Source organism: Rhodnius prolixus, unplaced genomic scaffold, assembly GCF_049639745.1.
Source record: "Rhodnius prolixus isolate KJV_2025 unplaced genomic scaffold, Rpr scaffold_3, whole genome shotgun sequence".
NCBI classification, from domain to species: Eukaryota; Metazoa; Arthropoda; class Insecta; order Hemiptera; family Reduviidae; genus Rhodnius; species Rhodnius prolixus.
In genome coordinates this window covers 7,697,038-7,724,056 of record NW_027411603.1, presented here as the reverse complement: position 1 = coordinate 7,724,056, position 27,019 = coordinate 7,697,038, and the positions used below count along the sequence as shown (strand labels likewise).

Here is a 27,019-nt window from a genome sequence, read left to right as displayed (position 1 = left end):
TGAAGTTTAAAACTTAATGCATAAACTTACTATGCATAACTTCATGCCTAAGTTAAGCGTAAAAGTTTACTTTTTTGCTTGTCGCGCTTAAAAAAAGAAATAAAAAAGACTTTCTAAGAAGAGTTCTATTGTTGCAGAACATACATTAAAGTTATACACCATACTTACAAACAAACACATTCGCACAGAACTTAGATTTACTTCCGTTTCTCTTATCCTAGCTTTTGCTTCCTTCTCTTGCATACAAGACACCTACTGATTCATTTATATTTTATTTTCCTTTCCTTCATCCCCCTTGCTACAATCTTCTCGACTCCTCTAAACGCTACAGTCGGTACGATGTAAACCACTTAAGGCGGGCTAGCCATATTACGGCTCCAGCGGAGCGAGCTATCCATCCCCCAAGACTGGCCGGATTAAACCGTGGCCCACTTTCGCCTCAAGAATTTACTTAACAATGAAACATTGCGCAGATCCTCTCCTCCGCAGGTCCTCTACCTCTACCATCCTCCAGATATTATATTCATATCTGCACCTAACTTTATGCAATTTTTTATGACGTATCTTTCATTTTTTGTTTTGTTTTATTATCATTTATTTGGAGCTAAACAAATTTCTTACGTCTACTTCCACCCTCTCTATCTCTCTCTCTCAATGGCGTCACAACCCAGAATCACGGTCCTGATTCAGCGTTTCTCTTCACATTACGAACCCACTTCGATATATTACACCAAACATCATCTACCCAGGTAAACTCTGCATTTAAGGAAAAGGCAGTCGATAGGATTCCGTCAGAAGTGCCAATTCTAGTCTTCTTACCACGAATGACGATAATCTTGAGCAGATTAACCGTGTTAAGCGTGTTAAGACGTGTATACACGTCAAACCAAATCTCTGTTACGGTACGTTCGACGTGTATACCCATTGTGAAAAATACAAAAATTGTCATTAACTATAAAATGACTTACCTGGAACCCCCGTACAAGACCGAACTAAACAAACGTTACAAACTTCTAGCCAGACTACTCGACAAACGCTCAAAACTCTCACTACAGAACAAACGACGACTCTATACAGCTCTGCTCACACCAATATGGACTTACGGGACTCGGAACTTTACGGAACAGATAAAAAATCCAACATCAATAGACTGCAAACCCTACAATCCAAAATTCTCCGCCACATAGTAGACGCTCCATTTTATGTTAGCAACCACACAATACATACAGATCTCCAAATTCTACTCATCTCCGAGAACTTGCCAAAATCCGATATAAAAATGTTCACCAAAAACTCTCACTTCATCCCAACCATCTAGCTGTAAACTTATCTTCAACTATGCTACCCTCCAAATCCTCGAAGACGGCTGAGGCGCCGTTGGCCCCGTGACCAACTGGGTGACTAATGGCGGCCATTACTGGATGATCGTCATTCAAGTCTGACACGCTATTCATATACACTTATCGCATTTACCTATTATGCCCTGTAGGTACAGGTGTAAATTACATTAAAGGATAAAAGAACTATAAAAAAACTCGAAATTTTAATAAAATACAATAAGAATATTATTTGGTGGGATGTTTCCTTTATCTTGCCAATAGAAATGCCAAGTATTTTATACGGAGGGAGGTGGAGGGAGTCAGCCAAATGATAAGTGGTTGGTACATGTTTGGTCTCCGCTTGAGATTGGGAATTAGGCACACAAATAAAAACTCTCAACCCTTGTGCAATGCCCGTTTTTACCTTAGATAGAGGTTCAGACCTCAGTACGAGCATGATTTCATTCAGCACAGAGAATTCAAAGCTCTCTTTTCTTCTCTTGTAAAAGCTCTTGCGTCTTAGTTAACTGGATCAATGCATACGTAAAGCGGTGCAAGATTTTTTTTTAATGAGCACAGAATGCTCTAGTAATCTGTAAGCCCCCAGAGAAATTGCAGAAAAAATGCATTGCAGTGACTATTATGACTTTTTAGACTTTTGGTTGTTTTGCCCCCTACGTTCGACGTGTGTACACGTCATTGTCTCGATTTTAATTCCGCACACTGTGGGAGGGTTTTTTTAAAAACTAAATTCCACGCTTAACTGGTAAAAAAAAAATTATTGAATGAATTTAATTAGATAATTTTATGAACATTTCACCAAAAATTTATGACGTAAAGGAAGTTACTTAATAAATGGTAATGTTTAACAAAATCGATATTTTTACGTCACAAATCTGACACCACAATGTTCTATTGTTCTGTTTATATCTGTATAGCGTCTTCTTAGATAAATTATGTTGCCGACATGTATTAGCCAGTTAACAGCTGATATATTTGTGATTTTTAGTAAATTACGTAATTATTTACAGTATTTAAATAAAAATATAATAGATACAAATATTTTTCACTAAATTTCTCTCTCAGCATAACTTGCAGCTTATTTTTATTCGTCTCAAATAAAAATAAAATTGTCGTACTATATTTCAGAGTTTCTTTAATTTTTCAGCTGCATCTTGACGATAATTTTCAGTATAATTTCAAATTCTAATTTTTCTGAGTGCTGTATTTAGGTTTCTGACGTAAGAACAAATTTTATTGGTTGATGTTACGTGCATCAGTATGTAGTAGATATTATATATGTTACTATAAAACTTATGTGGTAGTAATAATGTATGAATGTGTATCTATATACGATATTGGTTACCTAGCAACCCGGATAGTAAAATGTACGCACTTCTCGTCGGATTTTGTTTGTTTTTAATGTAAACTGCGTCAGTATCTGAGGTTATTAGCGCCCAGAACTTTAATTCAGTGCATAGTTGGCCTCCGGATAGTGCGGGAAGCTGTAGAAAGCTTCTAAAATTGTATAGATATTCGACAGGAGCCGACGATTTAAGTGTAAACTAAAATCTTGAAAGCGATTTCTAATGCGCGGAAATGAAAGATGTGAAAATGGAGATAAAGACGGAAGTTAGGGGTTATTAAAGGTCCCCCCCCCAGAAAATAGTTTCCATTGCTTTCCCGTGGATAAATGAATTCAGTTACCACGGTAACCAAGCTACCACAAAATCACCCCTACACACGACAGATCAACGAAAGAATTATGGCCGCAAAGGAAGTTTAAAAAATTAGCTTTTAAAATTAAAATTTTTATTGCTAACATAAATATTTCTAGGGAAGAACTAAAAATCTATATAATCTACACGACGTGCTCTGCAAAGGGTTAAAGAAGAATGGAGTGATCTGTAAGAGTACTGAACCACTGGTTTAAACCACATTTTATTGGTCTATTGTTACTGCAGTGGAGGTACTTGTAGACAATAGAATGAAATTATCTCTGTGTCAGAGGGTAGTAAAAAAAAGGGTTCATTTCTCTTTGCCGTATGTTCATCAAACTAGCACGGAACAGTGTAACATCCGGTCTATCTTTTTAAACACTTCCTGGTTTATTACAATGTATAGTTTTTTTAAGCTTCAAAAAAAAAGAAAAAAGCTGAAAGAACATTTCACAGGAAATTGAGATTTCACAAAAAACAAAAAACGCATATTTTTAAGCGAATGTTTTGTACGTAATAAGTAGGAAACGGATTCGTATGTATTTACATATTTTTTTCTAGGCAATTTACAGACGTTTTTCAACTAGAAGTATTCATACTGACACTCTTTAAGCCGTTTGAGTCTACTTTTATTTCACATATTTCCACATATTTGGATGTTATCGCATATTTATACATATTTGATTAAAATAAATAAATATTTCTACATATTTAATCAAAATATTTACATATTTTTTCATATTTTTCATTTTGGGCATATTTTCATAATTGGGAGGTGGTTGACAGGAACTGTGAACCACAGACTGTAGGGCTGTGAATCACAGTGGGTACAATAATTATTGTAATTTACACAGAATGCTGCTAAACAGTGACGGGCACCTGTTAGTTCTTTGAAGTTGTCTGTTCTTTCAGCTCGTTCGTTGAAGTGTCCAATTCATTTCGTTCGGTCACTTAGTGTATTCTTTTTTTGGGTGAAATGCCACGAACATCGGCCTCAAACAAACAACTGGTTGCTAAATATCTTCGCGAGTTTCCAGCAGAACTTTTTCGAAGTGATGGAGACATTTTGTAACTGCACAGCTTGTGACAAGCGCGTTTCTTGCTCTCAACGTTCCCAAGTCACCCAACATATTGCCACCGGATCGCACATAGAGAATCTCCTTAACAAAAACTTACAGTTTAAAAAGTTAAGTATAAGGGTTGATTAAACGCCAAAAGGTACACAAATCAGCGAGTACCCAACATTTCATTAATACTTCATTAATAGTTAAGTAATTCTACTGCATTAATTTTCATTAATAAGTTATTTTTTAGAATTTATTAGATGTCACAGACCCTTATGCTGGCCATTTTCGTCTACAAAATATATGTTCAAGTAGCACTGTAGATTGACTATAATATCTAGTTATTTATAATAATCAAACTATTAATTACAGGTTAAAAAGAAAAAAAAATATGAGGCTAAAAAATTCAAAACTTTTTTTTATAAAAAACTTACATTAATGATTTTATTTTATTTATTTATTTTTATTTTTAAATAAAAATCGTCGGTTTAAGTTCATTCTTCGATTAAAGTAATTGTTATTGTATGAAGTAGTCAAACGTTTATAACAATAGGTAATAATTATCTGGCTTTATCGCAAATAATATAGTTTTCTTCAATTACATTCTCAATCTAGGTATTCATACCACAATGTTGTATATATGTAATATAAAGTAAATAAGATATGCATATTTTTAGGACAGCTAATTATTCCAGGATTTTACTATAAGTAAAATTAGGGGTACTAAATTAAATTACAATTGAGAAATGAATAATTGTTGTTGAATAATCTACTTGTTATTATCTGTGTATTATTTGTGCTCACGAATATTTCGGTAAGACGAATTCAAGGCAGTAGCCTACTCTAACTTTGTCTTTTTCTACTTTAACATGCATGTACGTATATATGTGATTTATCATAATTATAACAAAAAAATATTATAAATGAAGTGGCCAGCATAAGGGTCTGTGACATCTAATAAATTCTAAAAAATAACTTATTAATGAAAATTAATGCAGTAGAATTACTTAACTATTAATGAAGTATTAATGAAATGTTGGGTACTCGCTGATTTGTGTACCTTTTGGCGTTTAATCAACCCTTATACTTAACTTTTTAAACTGTAAGTTTTTGTTAAGGAGATTTTTGTAACTTTTGGATAGATTTTTCTTTTTGTCTATTTTGCAAAGTTATATATCCGCTTTACAGATTTTTTTAAAATTTGGGATAAGCAATTCTATCATTATAACCTGATAAGGTGTTAAATCGGAACCTAACTACCACTGGAGAGATCTTTTTAAATAATGATTATAGTTGCGGTCCCCAAACCATCCTCAATAACAATTTTTTTTGAGAAAGCGTTTTGAATAAAATAGGAAGGTATTTGTACTTAAGTAACAAAATAAAACTGCGATTTCAGTACTTCCTTTTAAGAGGAGCAAGAAAAACAGTACTTCTCCCTAAAACGCAAAGATTTTGAATCGAACGACAATTCATTGATGTAAATCGGTTCACTCATTGTTAATTTTAACGATTGTAGTACTTCCTCTTAGTAGGTGTAACAGCATGATGGCACTTCACAGCCACGTAGAGGAACTTTAATCACTTCTTCGTGCTAAATTTTATCAAAATCGGACTAAGCTTTGTAGAAATATTGGTAATAATAGTTTTAGAAAGGGCCTTATTTGGGTGGGCAAATTCCCCTCCTTATGAGGCAAAGCGTCGAGACTTTTAAAGTGAAAATCTGTACAAAATTTCGATTCGAATGACCATTCATGAAAATCGGTTCACATGTCGATAATTTGAAATGATTGCTATACTTCCCCTTAACAAGTGTAAGAGCAGATCGTCGCTTTATTGTTACGTAGGGGAGCCCTAATCCTATCATCCTACCAAATTTTATCAAAATCGGGACAAGATTTACAGAGTAATTAGTAATAATAATTTTGGAGGGGGCCTTACATAAAGAGGGCTAACTCCTCTCCCATTCGATGTACAGCGTCGAGACCCCCAAAAGGCACATCTACATAAAATTCCGAATCGAATGACACCTCATTCATGAAAATCGGTTCTCGCGTTTAGGCGCTACGTTGTTTACAAAAAAGGTAACAACAAGAACAAGAAGAACAACAAGAAGAACAAGAACAAGAACATTTTTTGAAAAAGCCGTTTTTGCTCATTTTCGGCAACTTTTTTCTCGAAACCTATTAGATCTGGGTGGTTGCAAAAAAATTACAGTTATAAAGGAGGGTTTGGAGTAAGATTTAAAGAAAATTTGGGAATTTTATCTTTTATTGAAAAAGAGAAAAAAATTGTCAAAGTTGGGTGTTTTTCAACGTTACGCTTTTTCGTGCAGTTTTTGATGGTCAACCCTTATACAACTGTCCTACCGGACAGTTTTAATAAAAACAGAAAGAAAGAGAGGACGTCCTATCAAGCCTTCCTTACATCTCCATCATCAAGTAAGTCTACTCTGAGTACAGATCTGTGTCGGGCTTTGGTTAGAGCAGATATCCCTTTCCACAAACTTAAAAATCCTCATTTCAAAGGATTCTTAGAGACCTATATTGGGGAAAAAATGCCTGACGAGAGCACTCTGCGGAAAAACTACCTGGAAGATATCTATAAAGATACACTAACCAAAATTCGAGAACATATCAAAGATGGACCGATTTGGATGTCAATTGATGAAACCACTGACGTTGAGGGCAGGTATATTGCCAATGCAGTTATTGGAAAACTTGACAGTGATGCTGTTGTGGATTCAAAGCCATTCCTTTTGAACTGTGAGGTTCTCGAAAAATGCACTCATTCCACCATTTCACGATTCTTCGATGCCTCAATGCATATCCTATGGCCCAGTGGAGTTTTGAACGAAAAAGTTCTTTTGTTTCTCTCTGATGCTGCCCCCAACATGGTCAAGGCTGGGCAATCTATTCAGGAATTTTATCCTAAGATAATTCATGTGACGTGTATTGCTCATGCCTTGCATCGAGTAGCAGAAACTGTCCGATCTTTGTTCAGTGACGTAGATTCCTTAATCTCCTCGGTTAAAAAAGTGTTCTTAAAAGCACCAAGTCGCATTAAAATGCTAAAAGATCTCTATCCAGACTTGTGCCTTCCACCAGAACCAATATTGACAAGATGGGGTACTTGGCTGGAAGCAACTCAATATTACTATGAAAACTACAATAAAATCAAGAATGTCCTTTCACATCTCGAAGACGAAGCAGTAGCGATAAATACAGCCAAGTCTTTATTCGAGAAACTTAATTTAAGGAACGACCTTGCATTCATTTCTGACAATTGCGTATTTCTTGCACAAGCCATTACCCAACTTGAGTCCCAAAATGTTCGACTGACAGAAAACGTGTCCTACGTTAAAAAAGTCATCGAAAAGGTGGAAGGAATACCTGGGAGTAAGGGAGATCTGATCAGATCAAAACTGGTAGAAGTACTGAGCAAGAACAAAGGGTGGGAGACCATCTGCCAGATTTCTGATATTATCAGTGAGATTGCTAGTGCTGTGGGCATCTCGAATGAACGGGTACATAATATTTTGCATCAACATTTGGACATGACAAAGCTATCCGCAAGATGGGTGCCGCGATTGCTTACGCTTGACCAAAAACGAAATCGTGTGAAGTGTTGCAAGGACGGTTTGCAGCTGTTCCAGAAGAATCCGCAGGACTTTAAGCGTCGTTTCGTCAGTGGAACAGAAGTCACCTCAGAACATCGTGTACCCTTTACAACCAACGAGATAACTTCTTTCAGCAAGGCACCTATAACATCTGTAGATGTTGAACGATCTTTTAGTCGTTACAAGTCCATCTTACGCCCAGATCGTCGTCACTTTAGGTTCCAACATTTGAAATTTCATGTAGTTGCAAACAATTTCGAAGAGTGAAGTTTTCAAAATTGAAAATTTAACACATCTTTTTATAAATAGTAAAAATGTTTTTTATTTTATAAATAATTATAACTTGCCCCTCCCCAAAAAATTCCATTTTCTTAAAAAAAATGTCCATTTTACTTAAATATTCCAGAAAATATTTTAAGAAAATCACATATTTTCCACATAATTGACGAAAATAAATGCATATTTTAATTAAATATTTGGCATTTTTAAATACGTAAAAATCCGTTCCTAAGTGACGATAACTTATTTGGTAAATTCGTCACTATAGGCGCTTCGATCAATTTCATTAATCAGAATCAAGAATCATTAAGCAGAAACGTTTTTTTTTCCATCCCCTTAAACCTTGGCATCATTAACTTTATCGGTTGTAGAACGCACAGTTCTAAGCAAGAACTATCTAACCCTTTTTTAAAAAGATAGTAATAAATAATGTGTCCACTATTGACTGCCATTTTTAAGAAAAAAACTTTTAAAAAAAACAAAAAAGGTTGTTTCAGTAAAGTTGGTAAAACATCCGGTTGGCCAGAAACACAATGCACTTCCTGGGTGGCTAATAAACCGAATATCAAATTTTGGCTACCTGCCATTTTTCCGTTTTATTGAGTTAAAGTGGCTATGAAAACAACTAGACTAATTTACAGAATAATAACAATAATAATAAATAAGGGAAGGGATTAGCTATGCGGTTAGCGTATTTAATTCCCGCACGAAGATCCCGGGTTTGAATCCAGCTGCTGCTAGCCCATCGATTTTTTACTTCCTAGGAACTTCTTACGGCTCACTGTCCGGTGATGGACAGTGTTGTCTGTAACGAGAGCACTGAAAAAAGCTCCGGGCGCCAATAACCTTAGATGTTTTTACACGGCTTAAATCAGTAAAAATAATAATAATAATAATAAGGGAAGGGATTAGCTATGCGGTTAGCTTACTGGACTCCCACGTGGAGGTCCCGGGTTCGAATCCAGCTGCTGACCCTTAGATTTTCTTTTCCTAGGAGCTTCTTACAGCTTACTGTCCGGTGATAGACAGTGTTGTCTGTAACAAGAGAACACTGTCCGGAGGCCGGCAGTGCACTGAAAAAAGCTCCGGGCGTCAATAACCTTAGATGTTGGCGCGCCTTAGATCATTAAAAATTATACTAATAATAGCTCTTTCGTGAAAAACCAAAAAACTGAAAATCGTTTAAGTCCAGTGAAAACTCAAGAGGAAAATCTACCCGATCGCAATGCTTCCCCTTATGGAGTGTAAGGAGAAAGTAATTAATATTTTCCAGAAAAAAAAGAAAAGAAAAATCATGTTATTTAATTAAGGCTAACCTATGGTAGAAGAGGAAAATTTAACACAGTGAACTAATGAAAGCTATCTATGGTAAATAATCTGTTGAGAACTGTTCATTTGCAATTTCACGAAACAATGTAATTAACAGTCAACTTAAATAAATAATTCCAACAGTTTAATTAGCGCTCAATGTTCAGCCTGCTGTTCTATTCATTCTGCAGCAAACTGTAAGTGAGGAGAGAGCATGCTGAATGTTGGTAGCATGCTAGCGGGGGACCTTGAAGTTAACCGCTACAAAATTAGATTGAGGTTTAAGATGGAGGTGTAACATGTTTACTTTTCTAACAACAAAAACCTGAGTTTTGGGGTGTCTCACTTTACTTGTACATAGAAGTACATATTTACTTATTTACGATTCATATATATAATCTGTTGCCATGTGTTTTCTAATCAGTGTCACCTGTTCACACTACATTGGTTAGGTTATGCAAGCGCAGGTTATACTCAGGTAATTGTTAACCAAAGTTTGGAGTACGAGGGTCGTTTGAAAAGTCCGTGCAAAGTCAGAGAGATAGCACCACTGGCGCGTATCGAGGTTTTGTTTAGTTAGTAGCATCTCTTGGAAGAACACACACCAAGTTTCAGCCAGATCGGTCTATTTCTTTGTGTTTGGCATTCGTTTGAATCGAGGAAGTCGAGTGATTTTCAAAAAATGGACGAAAAAGAATTTCGTGTGTTGATTAAACACTACTTTATGAAAGGCAAAACGCCTCAGGAGACTAAAGAGAAGCTTGATAAACATTATGGTGACTCTGCACCTTCGATTAGAACAGTTTATAAGTGGTTTCAAAATTTTCGGAGTGGCCATATGGGCACAAGTGACGCTGAACGTTCTGGACGCCCTGTTGAGGTTACTACTCCAGAAATCATTGATAAAATCCATGATATGGTGATGGATGACAGAAGAGTGAAGGTGCGTGAGATTGCTAGTGCTGTGGGCATCTCGAATGAACGGGTACATGATATTTTGCATCAACATTTGGACATGACAAAGCTATCCGCAAGATGGGTGCCGCGATTGCTCACGCTTGACCAAAAACGAAATCGTGTGAAGTGTTGCAAGGACGGTTTGCAGCTGCTCCAGAAGAATCCGCAGGACTTTAAGCGTCGTTTCGTCACTGTGAATGAAACATGGATACATCACTACACTCCTGAGACCAAAGAACTTCTAAACAATGGGTTACCAAGGGGGAATCTGCGCCAAAAAAGGCGAAGACCGTTCCTTCGGCCGGAAAGATTATGGCGACTGTCTTTTGGGATTCGCAAGGAATAATCCTCATCGACTATCTGGAAAAGGGTAAAACTATTACAGGTGCATATTATTCATCGTTATTGGACCGTTTGAAAACCGTGCTGCAAGAAAAACGCCCACGATTGGCCCACAAAAAAGTCCTTTTCCATCACAACGCACCAGCTCACACCTCAGCAGTTGTGGTCGCAAAATTAATGGAAATAGGGTTCCAACTCGTTTCACATCTCCCCTATTCTCCAGACTTGGCTCCCTCGGACTACTATTTGTTCCCCAATATGAAGAAATGGCTGGCGGGAAAAAGATTTTATTCAAACGAGGAGGTGATTGCAGAAACGAATGGCTATTTTTCAGACTTGGACAAATCCTATTATTCGGAAGGGATCAACAAACTAGAGCAGCGTTGGACGAAGTGTATAAGCCTAAAAGGAGACTATGTTGAAAAATAAAAAAGGTTTACCCCAAAAAATTAAGTAGTTTTTATTTTTGCACAGACTTTTCAAACGACCCTCGTATTAGCTTTAAAGGTCTCGCCTCTAACCGCTCGGCTACGGTGGCGCCTCATGTCATTAATAAAGTGCTAAAGAACAATTTATTTTTTAAAAGTAAACATTGATAAACAAAAAAAAAAGCTTGGACTGGAAGTACCGAAGAAGGATATAAATAGTGGCCATAAAATTGCATTTTTGATAATTATGATTACAAATAATATAATAATACATTTTGCCCACTCTACCGGCAATAAAAAGAATTTAAAAAAGAAATTCTAACCCATTGTCTCTAAAATAATCACTTTTGCTTTTGAAAACATGTCAGTTTAAATTAATATCTCTATTAATTTAAAAATTCATTGTTCAATTAGTGAAAGTGGAACAAAAATATGGCCGCTACAACTCCTATCCTACCTTTTATTGGTGTTGGTTGAGATAGGTAACAATCTCTTGCAATCCATTGACGTACTCACTCCCAGGGGATTACTCCTTCTCTCCACACTGGAGTCTGGACACAGTTTAAAAAACAATCCAGTTAAAAAAACATGTTCTAAACTAGAAAACAACATTTTACAGCTTGGAAATAAAAATCAATTGAAATGAATTAAGTATCTTTGAAGGTATCTATTTTTAATGAATAGTAATAGTTTAACAATAATGAATAGTAATAGTTTAACAAATAAATGATTTATTGAATAGTATTGTAATTCAATAAAAATGCTTAATATTGAATGCTTCAGTTTGTATTATTCTCAAAGTTTATCCTGAGAAGATTTGCTTAACAAATAATTAAGTCTGGGATGGTAGTTTTGAAGAAGATTTTCGTGTGTAAAAAAGTTTTTTTAAAAAAAAAAGTTGATTAAGAAGTTGGATCAATATTAAGCGGCTTCAAAATTCGCTCAAATTAAAGGATGTTGGTAAACTGGACCAGATTTACACCCAGCATCTCCATATTGACTAGCCAAGCATCAGAATGTTCGAGAACACTGACAGTACAAGCTTCCGCTTAGGGATGTTCATCGAGATTGGAGTTGGTTTATGTACGACTCCTTTGTGCAGGTTGTTAGCACTTTAGTTGTCATACTTCTTGGTAAAAAAACCTTCTGCAGCTGTTGGGGATAAGCTAGCTTGATTGTTGGCACCTGGAGTCCCTTGCTAGACTTAAATAGGTAGTGACTAATAATGATTAGAATATTAAATCTACTGTGTCTTAATAAAATCAAGCTGTGGGAAAAGGAGGTGTTCCTGGTTTAGACGCAGGTGAAAAGTCTGTCAGGGCAATAATCACAGGAATAGATCTGAGATGTGCCTCGGTCTGAGTAAGGATAAATTACTCTCGGAGCATTGTTGACTCTGAAGCCACCTAAAGAAGCCTGGAATGTGATGACTTTTGCAAATTCTGTGAGGAGATGAAGGAATCTTCAATTCAGCTTTTGACTAACTGAGATGCTATTATGTAGGAATGGTTCAGACACCTGGGAAGACATCAGATACTGAAGGAGAATATTCCTTTCCTAGAACGCATTCAAATTCTTAAAATGACCAGTAAGGGGGCACAATACGAGTTCTTAAAACGTCGCAGAGCAATATTATACTCCCCAAAAATTTTCTGGCTTAGTTTCAGGCTCAAATAACGGAACTCTTGATGAAGAATTGGGAAAAAACGTCCATCTGAAGCATATTTTTGGGGGTTTTTAATGATATTGTAGCCAGGATCTTTGTTCGGAACAGGTTTTCTGTGGAAGAGGATAATATTATTGTCCAGTGGGAAAAGTTTCAGCTCAACGCTATCCTAGTCCCTCTGGATCACCATAGATATCGATATTAAAAAAACAAAATCCAAAACGAGACAACGATCAAGTTCTGACTCAGACTTTGAACACCTAAGACTTAGAACAGACTGCTTACAACAACCTAAAGAGGAATCTGCCTGAAAGCTATTCAACTTACATCCTGGTTGTAATACGTATAATTTCCTCACTCAACATCGCACAGAGATGTCTTCTCAACCCCAAACTAGGATACGAAGGAGACAGGAATAGGAAGTGACTGTGCATTTTAGAAGAACTTAGATTTTTAGGGTCCCGACTTTCCCATTTTCCTATTTGATACATTGTTGCTTTTTGGAAGGCTTGATAACAGCACTGGTACTTCGTACAGTATAAGCTGAAGAGGTTACCACCATGATTAGTGAACTTTACATCCTCCGTATTCTATTTAAGCTTTCAGTTCTGAGAGTTTTTCTTTCTAGACCCACTAACAAGAGTATTTAATTGTTAGTGGTCAATGCACTAGTAAAGGCTATGGGTGCCAATGACCTCAGTTTTGACGCGCCCCTTAATTAAAACAAAATATATACTCCCAGCTAAATTGAATAGATTAAATGATGTAGTAATGCAAAGCGTCAAATTTGGAATTTTAAAGCAATAGAAATGTAACCAGTTAACTCACACAGGTACATATGTATGGATAAATTAATAGTTTCATAATATTTGTATTCAGACAGAATATTCATTAAGTAGTACATTATTAAATAAAGAATATAATTTTAGTAATATTTCTAAAAATCAGAATAACTAATAGCAAGTTAACGTTAACTCTAGAATAGTAAAATATTAATAAAATTCACATTAAACCTACTTTGGCTCAATATTTAAAAGAGATCATACGGTTACCAAGTTCTTAGTAGACCTAAAGTTGTACTTACTACCCTAATTGAATTATAACTTAGCTTTAAAACGAGAGAGGTGGGAGAAAATATTTACTATTTACAATCATTTCTTACACACTTGGAAGAATGACGCAATATCTTCTGAGTTTAGGTTATAAATGTTAAGGTGGCTTCTTTTATCATTTTCTAGTTAGAATTTAGTTTTACTCAGTTCTAGAACTTAAAAAAAGTGTAACTGTGTAAATAATTTATACATATGTATGCTTCTACTTGTTCAGTTTTAAAAAGGATAGAAGTCTGAGATTTCCAAGCATTAAGATTTTCAACAGTTTAAAAAGTCAAGGTAAGATTATTAAGTATAAATGTTAAAATTACTTTTTCTTAAACTGAAAAAGTGTTTTAATCATTACAAAATTTACTTACCTTTTTTCTCTGTTCTTTATTGTTGCTATCCTAAAGGTTAAGTTCTTGCTTGTTGAACACTCAGGCCATAACTTTCTTAACACTTCAAGATTGCAAGAACTGATACCTGCAATACAATGTGTTATTTTATCATTAGATGATTTAAATTTAATAAGAAAAAAAAAAAATGAAAAGAAGAAGATACATTTCAAAAGTATTTATCAAAATATTGTGAGGTTAGATTTCTAGAGGTAAGATAAGTAGAACTAACTACTTATATATATTTTGAGCTTATGAATTAATTGTTTTTTTGGAAAAAGTTACGCGTTTTATCATGCTTTTAGGTTGGACATTTGTTAATGAAAAAAATACATTCCAAGACCAAACATTTCTCTGGCATCCAAAAATGCAGTCTGAAAGTGGTGAAGGAAAAACAAGGAAAAAGTTTAATTGTGGTTCCTGATTAAGGATCTTATTTTTTAACAGAAGAAAATGTGTAGACATTCACTAAGTTCTGGTGTAAAACAAAATTTTAACTCAGATTTGATCCTTAAGTGCGTTTTGTGGATAATTGAATAAGATGATGCCATGAATTGAGTGAAAAATCTTTCACAATGGATATCTTTCTACAATAAGCTTAATGCTTCCAAGCAAATTATTGAATAAATTCAGGTAAGCTTATTAAATCAATTAATCATTAATCTAAATTCTTAAATCAATATAATTCTATAATGTTAGTGTTCACTTTTTAGCTTATCTATTCTTTTAATGATAAAAGTGCTTGGTAACATTTAACCAGTAACATTCCCAGGCCTAGGGATTTCAGTAATTATTGGCATTTCAATTTAAACGATAGTAATAGTAAATTAAAATTTTTAATTAAACTTAAATTGCAGTTTTTTTTAAAAATTTAAAAGCAATAACTTTCAATAAAATTCAAAGCTGCCCTAAATTTTTATAAGATTCATTTTTAATTTCTATTTTTGGACACTTTAGTAATCATTTAGTTCATTGTTCAACAAAATATATTTTTTTTAATTAAGATGCCTAATTTTTCTTACAAATTCATACTATGTTATCTGCCTTAAATTAGACCACTAATTTAAAAATGCTTTAACTCTTTCTCGTTTTTAAGAAAACGAATTATGTATATAAATAATATTTAAATTTTATCATAGAAAATTGTGAAACTCACTTTAAAATAAGCCGCCATTAAACGAACCTTCATATTCAACTTACTTGCAAAATGCTAAGGTAATGGTTTAAATTATATACCACTTGATTTCACGCAATTATGTTATACTTAATTATACAATTATATTTAATTCATTGTGTGATTTACACAATACTTTAAATTATTACTTAGCACTTTAAATTTGAAGGCCATTTTATGGAACTACAATTTTTCCCAATTTGGTTTTTTAAAGACTTCAGTTTTTCAACTAAGTTTAAATTAAGTTAATTTCGTTTTTTTTTTTGCTCACTTTTTAAACATATTTAAATGATACTAAGCAAATCTTTCATTTTAATTTTAATATAATTAATTAACTTAAACTTACAAATTAAGATCTCGGGGGGTCCATCCATTACGATGACGTAACACCACTGCTAAAGAAGTAGTACTTCAAAACCAATGGGAAGTGATTTATTTAACTAATTTTATCCAAAATAATAATTGTAAGAAATTTATTTAAAAGATAATTTTATATTTAATAATTTACATAGTGTTTCTCTTTTTTTAAAGTTAATAATCAAACCAAAGTTGAAAAAATATTGAATAATTTAAAATTTAAATTTTTCATTACTTACTAAATATTTTAAGAAAACTTTATCAGATTGATTTTTAAGCTTAGTATATAAATTTTTTAAATAATTTATTAAAAGTATTATTTTCTTTTTTTCTTCTATACAGCTTCCCTATAATGATGCCCTCGAGTGATGACGTCACATTCTAAGTGCTGTGCCCTGATTTGGCTTGTGAAAATGTATTTTAAATTGGCGTTTTTCTTTCATGTATTAATCAAGTTTTGTCAAAAAAAAAAATGGTGAAAACTCTTGTTAAAATATGTGTGAAAAACTTTTTTCTCAAATAGAAGTTCTTGTAAATTATAGTTTTGTGTTTGTTTCTTTACGAAAAATGAAAATTCCATCAGATCCAAAGATGTGGGATCAATCAGATTATTGGTATGTTAGTTTTCTTTTTTTTTTTAGTTTATTATTAGTTTTAAAATGTTAAAACTTGTGTTATAATATTAACGTAATAATGAATAATTTTTTTGTTTTGTTATTCATTCTGGTGTAAAAAGAAATTTGTGATTCGCCAGTGAAATAGTTGTGATTTATTTAAATTCAGTTTTTTCAGTTCTAAAATGTAGAAAATTTAAATATGGCGGTCGTTAAGGGATAAAAGTGGGCTGGAGCCTCTATTCACTGAAATCTTATTTATTATTCATTTTCTTTTTCTTTGTTTGCATTAATTATGCTTTTTTCCTCAGGTAATTAAACTTATTTAATAATTTATTTGGTTGTGACGATCCTTAAATGAAATTCAAGTACAAAATGGGTTGTACAATGAAAGTGATTTTAAGTAACAGATTACCCTGTTGATTTGATTTGATTTTTTTTTTTAATTTTAAAGAATTTAAGAATTTATTTTCCTTATGTGAAATTCTTGATACTGGATATACATTATTTTCTATTTGATTTTTCTTTTACTTCATTTGAAACAATTGAAATTTGAAAAACTTTCTTGAAAATAAATGGTTTGGTGAGAATGCAATGATTCTTATTTCATAAAAATCATTCTTATCATAAAAAATGGTAGAAAGCAATCATACATAGGCTTCCCCATTTTGAATTAATTACTAATTAAATATATTCGTAAAGGAATTAATGTAATTTGCCTATTTTTGTCTTATTTTTTCAGGCGTTCTTTAAGTCCAATTACCAATCAGGTGTCGTGGACGGAGGCGACTAGCAAACATACTTTACTATAAATTTCTCATATTAACTATTAAATAAAATGCAAGGTCTAGACTAGTACCCTTAATAGATCTTAGCTTTGCAGGTCTATCCTATAACCGCCTAACATATTTTACTGTAAATTCCTCATATTAACACATTAAATAAAATGCAAGGTCTAGACTAGTACCCTTAATACATCTTAGCTTTGCGGGTCTAGCCTATAACCGCCAAACATACTTTACTATAAATTCCTCATATTAACACATTAAATAGAATGCAAGGCCTAGACTAGTACCGCAATACATCTTAGCTTTGCGGGTCTAGCCTATAACCGCCAAACATACTTTACTATAAATTCCTCATATTAACACATTAAATAGAATGCAAGGTCTAGACTAGTACCGCAATACATCTTAGCTTTGCGGGTCTAGCCTATAACCGCCAAACATACTTTACTATAAATTCCTCATATTAACACATTAAATAAAATGCAAGGCCTAGACTAGTACCGCAATACATCTTAGCTTTGCGAGGTCTAGCCTATAACCGCCAAACATACTTTACTACAAAATTCCTCATATTAACACATTAAATAAAATGCAAGGCCTAGACTAGTACCGCAATACATCTTAGCTTTGCGGGTTTCCCCACTCGCAATTCAATTCCCAATTTAATCACCTAAATACCTAAGACCAGGGAATCGAACCCAGTACCACAATGAATATTAGCTTTGCAGGTCCTCTGCCTCTTAACAGCTCGGCTACCGTGGTGCCTGGAATTAATGTTATTTGCATATTATGGTTCATTTCTTATATATCATTTGCATATTCATTTCATCCTCTTGTATTCATGGTTGAAATCAATGGCAGTTCAGTTTAGGCTGGTTTCCAGTACCTGTTCGAAAATACAGTTTTAAAAAAGTGGTATTTTAGTACCTCCGTTTTTTTTTTGTTGTTCAAAAATGCTAAGTTACAGCTTTTTTTCTTTAAATGAGTTTAATAATTACGAACTTAAGCACTACATTTTACAGTTTAATTATGGTTTTATTGTAATAAGTGTTAACTGTTTTGGTATTCCACTTCGGCTTTCTTATTCATTCTCTGCAGGTAAGAAAAGTATTGTGCCAAATTTTCGCAATGGTGTTTTCATAGGTCTTCTAAGTTAGAAAGTTATTATTATTAATTTTTAATATCTCTAAAAAAATGCAGAAAGCTGAAACTTTAAATTTCGATTTAAGTACACCAGGAGACCCCGACTGTAACTTAGCGATCTAATATCTGTTAAAACTGAAGTGCCTTTTGCTGAAATCGATTGTTCACATTTCTAAGATTTTTTAGAAATTGCTTCCTTCGATTTCCTCTAAACTTTTGTTTAAAAATTACACACATATAGATGGATAGCTTTTATTTGAGTAATTTCTCTAGGCAATTTTTTTTAAAGATCATTCTGACGACAATTAGGAGTAGGTTTTCCTTATAGTATCATTTCAATTCGATGAGCAGTTTTAAAATATCGATAATTTTATAGTCAATTTCATTTCAGAAACAAATTAAATCATAACAAGATTTATGGAACTCCTAAAGTCTACAACATACTTCTTTCTCGAATTGTATAGGCAGTAGCAAAAGTGAACTTAAGTCTACTCAATCTGATTATGGTTAATTACTTGAGAATTCATTATACAGTGACTTGAAATAGTTTTGGAGCTAGATATTAATCACTACAAATCTCTTAATTGTGTTTATAATCTTTTTTTTTTTTACTTAATAATGAGTCAGCTTATTCTAATATAATATCAATTGTAAAAGAGCTATACATGTAGATAATAATTTTCTTTTTCTTGCCTTTTTTTTGGCATTGGCTTTCGCCATACAGTCAGCATCGTCTAGGTGCTTATCACTAGAATATCACACACTCTCCACTCTTACTTATAGATACATTCGCTTCTCACATTCATCCCTCTACTGTATACAACTATTTACATAAACTACAGCTAATGGATGGATCAGTACCTCCTATATTCCAGCCATCCTTATAGCTTAATCGAAATTAAAATCTCGTAATCCTTCTCTAATCATTTTCTTGCATTCATTCTATAACTTTTAAATACATTCATATTTCATTGCTAGCTCTGCTATAGATTTAAGCACACAGATGTTGGTGGATGATATTCTTTTTTTGCATTTTGATACACTTGTTGATCTTCCTTGGTTGTGTCTGACAACTAAAGAAGTTTTTGTTGTTCTTTCATTTATATAGCCTTAATAAAAGGAAGTTGTCTCGCTAGGATATCAGTAATCTTTTTGTCAGAATTGATGTTAATGCTTTCATGTTGTAATTAATGCACAAATTCTATCCTAGATTGTTCTATTTATAATTTCCTCAACCTAGATCCTTTATCTTTGGCAAGCACAACTATATGTCATTGAAGACATCCCATTACATTTCCTGTACTATTCGCTCAGAGAGCATTATTGAAAAGGTTTAAATAGGATTGGGGATAGACAGCACCCTTTAGTACCTTTCAATTGCCTTTACAATCGTCTCGCTTTCTTGGCCTGGAAAAAATCATTACTGCACCATTATTTGTAAGCTCTGAGCTAGTTTTATTTTTATTCCAAATATAGAATCAAATATTTTTAACTTAGAACTTTAAAATAGAAATTAATAAAATTCAAATGAATACACAATTAATAAAGTAGAATCTTTAGTGTGTGCAAATGATCGAATTTGATATTATTAATAATCATTCTTCATTTATTGTTTTTACAGAATTTCAAATGATAAATGAAAGTGGAACAATTTTTATTTTTCTGGATAAATCGGCCAATCTACGGGCTAAATCCTCTCCTAGACTACTTCATCCGTTTTCTTTTCTTTAGTTTATTTATTCACCAGGATGTTAGCCCCCAGAATCTAGCGATATCATCTCTCCATCCTACCAGAGCGACCTACTTCTTTTTTTTCTCTCTCTCTCTCTCTTCTTCGTCCAAAAGGATCCGTCGTCCGTTGCTCCTCTTAAGGCCCATCCATCCTGGGCTCATTTCCATTTTAAGTTCAGCGCCGCTTCTACCACCACCATCTTTCACATCGAGTTTTCATTCTTATTTCCACCATCTTGATCTTATCTTCTTGGCTTTTAGCACTAAGTGTGTTCTTCTCTCTCTCTCTCTCTCTTCCTCTCCCCAATGGAGTAGTCCAGTAATTTTAAGTTTGCTTTGAATTTTTTCTGGTCATCTTACCATACCTCTGACCGCCTTGCGGTAAGCAAGGTAGAAAATTGGAATTAAATAGTAGAATTGAAATCTAGAAGCAGAACTAGCAATCTATTTTGGGTTTTTACTATTCTATCCCTTACCTTTCGTTCTCACAAAGTGTTGCGAACTGTTAGATTTTTTTTTTTTTAAAGAGTTTTTACTTGAAAAATGTCTCCAGAAAAATAAACCAAAATGGGAGCCCCAGGAATTTTGTAACATTACAAAACTGTGTTTAGATTCACCATTTAATGTTAGTGTTTTCATTAGTTCATATGCAGTCGGCCATTAATTTACTTTAATCTTGTGGGAACAGTTTAGCGAATCATAATTCACCATTTTATTCTTCATTTCATTGAAAATTTCAGTTTTCATGTTGTGTAACTAGTGCTGCACGAGACCGAGACGAGGCGAGACTTTATGCAGTCTCGATCTCGGTCTCGGTCTCGTCGAGATATCTCGGTCTCGGTTTTTTGAATTTTTGTTGTAAGTATTAAAAGCGGTTTGCTATTAATAATCTTTTCAAAAAATGTTATTATTTTCTAATAATTATTTTAATTTATATATTGGTAATGAAAATGTGTGTAAAAGAAGACAACTGCTTACACTTCAATGCATCATATATTACTATTACTGTTATATATCTTTATATAATTTCAAAAAGATGTTAAAAACGCGCCAAATGAAAGACCCAAATAACATATCTGCCTCCTATAACAAGTCGATTCGTGAAATAAAAAATACACCTCCCAACAAATTTCCCGCTCCATTAGTTATGGCTGTTGGTGAAGATGAAGAATCTGATGATTCACCTTTTGACGACGACGACGACTGCATCAATATTTTTGCACCATTTGCTCAAAAATCAGCAAATATCACCGAAGCATGGAAGACAGAAATAATTAATTACACCAAATTAGACCAAGCACCAGTAGACGTTGACATTTTAGAATGGTGGAAAACACTTGAGAATTCCTTCAAAAATTTGTCTAGAATGGCAAAAGATGTTTTTAGTATCTGTGCAACTTCAGTGCCATCGGAAAGATTATTTTCGCAAGCTGCGATGATAATGACCAATAGAAGATCTTCTCTAACTTCTGACTCAGTAAAAGCTCTTTTATGTATCAATGCTTGGGCAAGGTGTATCTTAAAAACGAAAATTTGTGGCAATATTTTTTCAAATTCACTAATTCCAAAATTCTAAAATATAATTCAAATAATATCTAAGTTCAAAGTATTAGATTATTAATAGTGAAATTTATGAAATTGAATGAATGATATGAATAGTGAAATTTAGTGAATTTATGTAAAAATTATGTAATTCGAAGGGGGCCGCCACCGGTAGCCGAGCGGTGCGAGACCTGCGAAGCTAATGTGTATTGTGGTACTGGGTTCGATTCCCGGTCTTAGGCCTTGGATTTTATTTAATGGTTAATATGAGCAATTTACAGTAAAGTATGTTTGCTAGTCGCCTCCGTCCGCGACACCTAATTGGTAGTTGGACGTAAAGCCCCGCCTGAAAAAATAGGCGATTACTTTACTTTGCTTACTTTACTTATGTAATTCGAAGTCAAATAGATGTAGTAATATTGAACATATATAATAAAATCGTATCTTTTAATAATTAATTCAATACCCGTAATGATTATTTATTAATAAAGAACACAATTTTATAATTTTGTAGTTAAAAATTAATATTTGAAAAACCGAGATTTCTCGACGAGATATATATCATGTCTCGATCTCGGTCTCGGTCTCGGTTGCTCAAGTCCAAGATTCGTACCGAGACCGAGACCGAGATTTGTCTCGTTTCTCGTGCAGCACTATGTGTAACGAATAAATAATGTTAATTTTATTCGTTGATTCATAGTTTCAATAGGGTAAAAAAATAACTGCCATTTCAGTCGAGTAAAATTTATTTTGCCGAGCTTTCAACCTAGGGACTAGGTCCATCTTCAGGGCTACGTAGTTTAGAAAGTAATACTATTACATTTCAGGGTTGGTGTGTCTTCTATCTTCAGTCGATGAACAGACAAGACAGAAGACACACGAACCCTGAAATGTAATAGTATTACTTTCTAAACTAGCCCTGAAGATGGACCTAGTCCCTAGGTCGAAAGCTCGGCAAAATAAATTTTATTCGACTGAAATGGCAGTTATTTTTTCACCCTATTGATTTTATTCCTTACTTTATTTTTTTTAAAAAAAAGATTTTTATTTCTGTTCTCCGCTTTCTTGGTATATTTCTTTTAGCAAGCACCACCTTTCTTTGACTTCGTAAGTCACAGTTTACCTTCAATTATTTCTGGAAGGTTATTTTTAGACGGTGATTTATTTTGTACAAGAGCATTGCTCATACCTAACATCTTCTACTACCCGAATAATTTTTCAAATATTTCTCATTTTTCCACACCACAACATTTTCTCTTTTTCACCAAAATTTGGCTCCCCAAATTTAAAACAACCCTTGTACAAGTTTTCCTCTTTACACCCATTAAATTTTCACTCATTTTCACCCTGTTCCATATCATGTAGACAGGCCCACTTTGATTTGACCTCCTTCATAGTCAAGTTCATGACCTTAACATCTAACATTTTGACCTTTTAAATTAGGTATTTTAGATCATTTTATTTGTATTCTGTTATTTATTTTTTTTGCTTTCTTCTGACTAAAGAAAAAGGATGCAATTAGGCCAAATTTACCTGATTGGTTAAATGGTTTAAGATCTTGATCACAGATAGATGGATAAATTTTTTTATTACACATATAAAATACATATTGTACATATATACAGAGTGGAGTGCCAGTTGAGAACTATAACCTCCAGACATAGTTTCTGTACAAACTACTTTATTAAATTATATCCTATACTAAGGGGAAAACCATGAAAAACCCCCAGCTTATAAGAAAGATTTCAATTCAGGGAGTCCCTAACTCTCCTGTGCTTGTGCACCGTGTCCACATTATAGTCACCTATTAGTCTGCAGAGGTGGTTGTGTCTTGATACACACTTACTGAAAAAACCAGTAGCGAGGTACTTGATGGTAGTGTTCTACATAGTTCATGTTGGTGTTTTAGAGTGTAAGTCTATAATACGGTCCGTAGCGGGGGGAAGTTGTCACAAGCCTGAGGAATTTATTTTGGATTATTTGCAGAGAGGCGTTGTTGGATCGACATGTCAAACTCCAGATCTCTCAAGTATCGACTTAGTCTATTTTAGATTAAATAAGTGCATAATATGTACATCTGTATCTGTGGTGCATCAAATGCCCGTGGTTTATGGAATATCAATGCACCGTAAGTCCATCTATCCAGTATAGCTTTTTTTTTCTAGTATAACTTTATTTAGGTACAATAAAACCAAAATAGTTTCGATGGTTTTTATCCGTTATAGCCACGCATGCGTATTGTATCCTTGACCGGTTTTGGACCTTCATCCATCAGCAGAGGTGGTAGATTAATTAGTTTGATGTTGAGATTTTTACTTCACTTATGTGTTACCATCTCGCACTACACTTGCTGAATGAATGTGTGTGAATGTGTTGTTCAGAAATGTTAAATGAATGGTAAAAATAATGAAATCTAGTAGTTCTTCCTGAAACTTCACTTTACGATGAATAAAATCGACGATATTACCCAGCATCAGTTCAGTACAGTCAGTTTTGGATTAGAATATCGTCAGAGAATCATGATTGTTTTCGGTTTTACGGAAGCTGATGACATCATACTTCTTTTTAATAGAATCATTTCATTATTTTGCTTAATATTGAAGCTGACTGTATTTAGTTTATCAAGTTAAAAAAATTAATATGTACGAGTACGTCTTGTTCACTCCAGATTTCTTTAGATATCTTTATAGCTTTTTTTTCTTGTTGTGTGCACAGGTGACTTACAAAATTACTAATTTCTCTATAGATCTAAAGACCAGGCTTAAAGAGATGTGAGATAAACAAAATTACCCACTTAAATCCAGCGGGGAAAAAAAGAAACGCTAACGGAAGAAATAAAAAACAAGCAATGTAAACAGTTAGTTCCGGTTTAATACCACTGATATAAGCGCGTGTAAAGATACTACCCCCTCCCACACTTCCCTTTGGTTTTTTTTTCCATCCGGCCCCTCTTTGTATCCAATTTCGCACGCAATCCTAATAAAGTACATAAGAATTCTTGCGAGAAGGTATTTTAACTGAACACGGAGCAAGCTGCTGGGGAACCAGCTGGGCTAGAAATTTCTTAGCCCTCCTCCAGTCCTTATTTTGCTAATTTTGTTTCTAATTTTTCATAGGCCTTGGTAAAACAAAAGAAATAAGGGTAAATTTTGTTTAAGGTCAAAGTAATCGATTATCATTTCTGAATTTAATGTGAATACTTCCGTTTTCTTGATTAAAGATTGGGCCTTCAGTTGTTGTGAAACAGTAAATTGATGATAAACTGGCATATTATCCAGAATTTTTTTGGGCTTCATTCCTTTTCCAAGTTATCCAATGTCAGAGACCATCTTATATTTTCCAACTCTTCAGTTCCAAATCCTCGATCCATTCTCGCAATACTAGATCTCGCTCATCTGATATTCCCTCTCACCGTACATCATTCCTTTTCCAAATCATCCAATCTCAAAGACGATCTTATATTTTCCAGCACTTCAAGTTCAAATCCTCGATCCATTCTCGCAATACTAGATCTCGCTCATCTGATATTCCCTCTCACCGTACATCATTCCTTTTCCAAATCATCCAATCTCAAAGACGATCTTATATTTTCCAGCACTTCAAGTTCAAATCCTCGATCCATTCTCGCAATACTAGATCTCTGATCTCTATATTCTCTCACACCGTACTTTATCCTTTGACAAATCTTTCCTATTTCGCGCTACCTCTCTCTGGAACTCCTTACCATCATCTGTCCACCATGCTCCTACCCTCTATATCTTTAAATCCCTTCTGTTCAGTCATCTCCTTTCTACTCAGCTCCCTCCGAAATAATAATTGAATTCATTTATTTCCTTAATTTTAATTCTTATTTTTGTAAATACTTACTTATTTTTGGTATATAAATATCTAAAATAGAGGCCAAACTAATAGGGCCCCCACACTATACATGTTTCTTTCTTTCTTTCGAGACTTCCATTACTGTCCTCCGGGTGTGCCTACTCTGTCTCAGCTCGCACTCCTAGAGGTTATTGCATCCCAGGTTAAAGACCACTAAGAGTGATATTTTATTTAGATGAATGTAATATAAAAAAAATAAAAAAACAAGGTAAAGAAAAGTGGAAATGGAATGAATGTCACAAGAATGGGGATAATCCTCTCTATAAAGTTTGCGTGCACTATTCGTGTACATGTGGGCGGGGTTTCCACGAACACGTGGGTTCAAGGAACAATGGGTTCGAGTTAAACGCACGATATATCATGCAAGGCCCAGCCATTTAATCTAAAAATGAATCGTTTCAAAGAACACAAACATTCATGTACATTATATAATCGTACAAGTACATTACCAACTAGAAAAACCTAGTATATATGAAAGAGGGCAGTCGGATCGACATGTGGTCCATCAACTTCAACCTTTCCCCTCAAACAATCCACCATGTTGTTGACCTTTATCAGTTTGATGAAAAAAAAAAAATATATATAGATACCATTTAAAATCGATATAATTACTAGAATATATTATTTATTTAATAAGAAATTATTCCTCCCCGCTTATAGAGGGGCGCCTACTTTATCTGTCAATGTTTATCGCGAATGACGAGTGTATTTTTTGCTACCCTAATCAATAAATTCTTATCTCATAAAAATGTAATTATTTGTTACGTCATTATGTTATATTATTGATGCGAATTGAAGGGGGCTATCTTTTTTTGTTCAGATTTTGGTTATAAAACATTTAGATGACCTCTGAGGGTTCAAAGGGTTTCTCTCTCTCTCTTCAGCAAATTAGGTTCTCCAATCTCTGACCTTTACCATTATTCAGTCACATACTCTTTGATCGGATAACTGGTCATGCCCAAGCCTACGTAAGCTTCAGGGACTTTCGCGCAGCATTTTGGGAGAATTTGTCCAGTGGCTTTTTATCTGTAACTTTCCTATGTACGGTCAAAGCTGAGCTTCAGCATAATGTCTTTTTGGTATGATCCTCTAATTTTTGTAGGGAATTATACTTTAGTTGAGCTCCAGAGAAGCTGTAACTTCACGCAGTATTATTTTATTATAAAGCGAACCCTTGAACTCATATTGAATTTGAATCTTACTCTGTTCAAATTTCAAGAAATCGTGCGCATTTAACATCAGATTTCTAAGTCCAAAAATATTATATTTGTTCCTTCAAAGTTGCTTGTTCATAATCATCTTGGGTTGCCTACGGTACAAGAACAAAAAAAAGTCAAATTGTTCCTCTCTAGGAACCTTAGATCTAGTCAAAATACCATATTTTTTTGCCTGTATCTAGTGGATCACTAGTTTCATCCTGATGGCTGTTGCTGTGCTGCTTATGATTGCTCCTCGATGGAAAATATTGTAAAATATGGCGAAGACACTTCTTGAAGTAGATAGCGTTCCCTGTACGATCGTTACTCTTACATATTATTAAGCAGGATTAAATTAGTTGCCAAGCTAAGTAGAGAAACCGGCAAGATTTCCTCTAGGAAGGAC

At 34.0% G+C, this 27,019-nt stretch overlaps 1 protein-coding gene across 5 annotated transcripts in view; it reads left to right on the top strand.

Annotated features, from left to right (window-relative positions):
- Hs3st-A (Heparan sulfate 3-O sulfotransferase-A) overlaps positions 1–27,019 on the top strand; it is a 265,750-nt gene that overhangs the window by 83,351 nt on the left and 155,380 nt on the right. Inside the window, exons 1-4 of one of the 5 annotated variants that reach the window (XM_074126721.1) lie at positions 13,819–14,091; positions 14,236–14,401; positions 14,495–14,822; positions 16,063–16,334. The exons of 2 other annotated variants lie outside the window; for them this stretch is intronic. In XM_074126721.1, the coding sequence (XP_073982822.1) occupies positions 16,216–16,334 (119 nt within the window). In that variant the 5' untranslated portion in view covers positions 13,819–14,091; positions 14,236–14,401; positions 14,495–14,822; positions 16,063–16,215. Of the gene's footprint in view, positions 1–13,818; positions 14,092–14,207; positions 14,402–14,494; positions 14,823–16,062; positions 16,335–27,019 lie in introns of those variants that run through there. 2 more of the 5 variants (XM_074126720.1, XM_074126722.1) reach the window with 2 other exon arrangements.